Raw genomic sequence first — 2023 nt, 5'->3', positions numbered from 1 at the left:
GTAGTGTGGGGCAGTTTAAAGTTTACTTATTTGAAGTGATAACCAGTGGCTGTAGTTTCAAAGGTGAATCTGACAGGTTCACACTGACAGTGCTTCTGCTGTGTAGCAGAGCTGCAGCTCTACGTAGAAGAAAAAACTATGGATCACTCCATTGAGTTTTTCTGTTAATAACATTGGCAGTTAGTCACTGACAACTATTTCAACCTTGATTGTCGTGGAATCTGATTTACATGAGAAGGGGTTTCAGATTGATGTACAAATGATAATGAATCTACACAAAACACAAGCCAAAGTGAAGCTAAAAATGACTGAAATCATTTGTATTCAGTCAGAGTTACTGAATAGAAAGTCACCTGTCACTGCATTTAAATTTTGACTGATGGAAATATATTTGCGTATATATTTATTTTGTCAAACAGTTGAATAGTTCACTCCATTATTTTATGTTGCTTAAAGCCAGTTTTACAAAAGCTTGTGTTGATAAAAGTTTACAGTGTATTTTCGGCAAACAGTGAAACTCTTCTTGCAGCTGCTATTCATTTCTTCTGATGAACACAGTGTGAACAATGTAACATGAAACGGGACTAAGTGTCAGCAATATTTCATCAGTGTATAGATTTAAATACCTGTTTCTCTGTCCTCTGTGCTGCAGCTGATACAATGTCATGGTTTTTATGTTTGTCCATACACAGCACACATATACATATTTGATCAGTGCGACAGAAAACCTCGAGGAGCTTCTCATGTTTCTGGCAGATCATCTCCTGCAGTCGTCCAGTGGCATCAGTCAAATTGTGTCTCTTTCCTTTAAAGAAACTCTCATGTTGTTCAAGGTGACTCTGACAGTAAGAGTTCAGACACATCAGACAGGACTTGATGGCTTTGTATTTTCTTCCAGTACAGACGTCACACTGCACATCTCCAGCTCCAGCATCACAGTCAGCAGAGAGTTTGGTCTTATTCAATTTCTCCACCACTTCAGCCAAGATGGTGTTTCTAGCTAAAGCAGGTCTTGGACTGAAGGTCTGTCTGCACTGAGGGCAGCTGTAAACTCTCTTCTGATCCTCCTGATCCCAGCAGTCTGTAATGCAGCTCATACAGTAACTGTGTCCACAGGGAATGGTCACTGGATCCTTCAGGAGATCCAGACACACTGGACAGCTGAACTCATCCTGAGAAAATCTGGCTTCTGCCATTTTACTGCATGAATACAGAGACACAAACACACAACAGCTTAACTGCACTTCAGTTTATCTTTCCCTGGAATCATGTGATTCCTGTTTCCTGCTGCTGTGTTGGAGTGATGTGTGTAAAACGGGTGTGCCTGCGAATCTGTAAAGCAGGTTTCTCATTCCTGTTCCTATACAGCCACACCAGGGACCTGATGTAAGAACTCTTTTACTGGAGTGAGCGAAATAATATAGTAAACAGGCTGATTTGAAAGTCTGTTTTACAGTTGATATACACATTTAAATTAAGGATGACTCTCTCATTAATGGAGTTAAGCAGTGAAAATTCATGAAATCATTATGCAGAAGTCACAACATTTTTATGTGAATTTATATATATATATTAATCACAGCACGGATGCTTGGCACTTGACAATCGTTTTTTGTCAGGTGACATCACACTCACGAGAATCGAAGTGCATTTTGGGTATCGCCGCCATTTGTAAGGTATCAAAGCCGAGGTGTTCTGTAGTTGGAGAATTGTCTTTTTCATTTGATTTAAAAGGGTACGTTCTTGTTGTGTTAAAGTCTGCAATAGTGAATTACATGATAGAAAAGGTCAAAAACTCACCACGAAGAAAGATATTTTAGGTCTCACACTTGAAAAAAAAAAGACTAAACAACAAGAGGCGTCGCCGCGTCAGATGGCCTGGGTTGCAGCGGTGATATGCAAAATCATCATATTTGCCAACATATCTCCAGTTATGTTCGTTTACCCTCGACATTTTCAAAAAGGTAAGTAAGAGATTTTTTTTAGATGTGCTTATTTTCTGTTTTCTGAAGTAGCCAACATT

General features: G+C 39.2%; 1 protein-coding gene across 1 annotated transcript; it reads right to left on the bottom strand.

Annotated features, from left to right (window-relative positions):
- Positions 1-626: 626 nt before the first annotated feature.
- LOC107570878 (E3 ubiquitin/ISG15 ligase TRIM25-like) lies at positions 627-1228 on the bottom strand (the record flags this gene model as incomplete). Its single annotated transcript, XM_016257161.1, has 1 exon — positions 627-1228. A coding segment is annotated over exon 1 (570 nt), but the record flags the coding sequence as incomplete, so codon positions are not given.
- Between the last annotated feature and the right edge of the window lie 795 nt (positions 1229-2023).

Source organism: Sinocyclocheilus grahami, unplaced genomic scaffold (genome assembly GCF_001515645.1).
Source record: "Sinocyclocheilus grahami isolate Dianchi unplaced genomic scaffold, SAMN03320097.WGS_v1.1 scaffold1517.1, whole genome shotgun sequence".
NCBI lineage: Eukaryota > Metazoa > Chordata > Actinopteri > Cypriniformes > Cyprinidae > Sinocyclocheilus > Sinocyclocheilus grahami.
The sequence above is the reverse complement of the archived record's forward strand: the minus strand, read 5'-3'. Positions and strand labels throughout refer to the sequence as shown.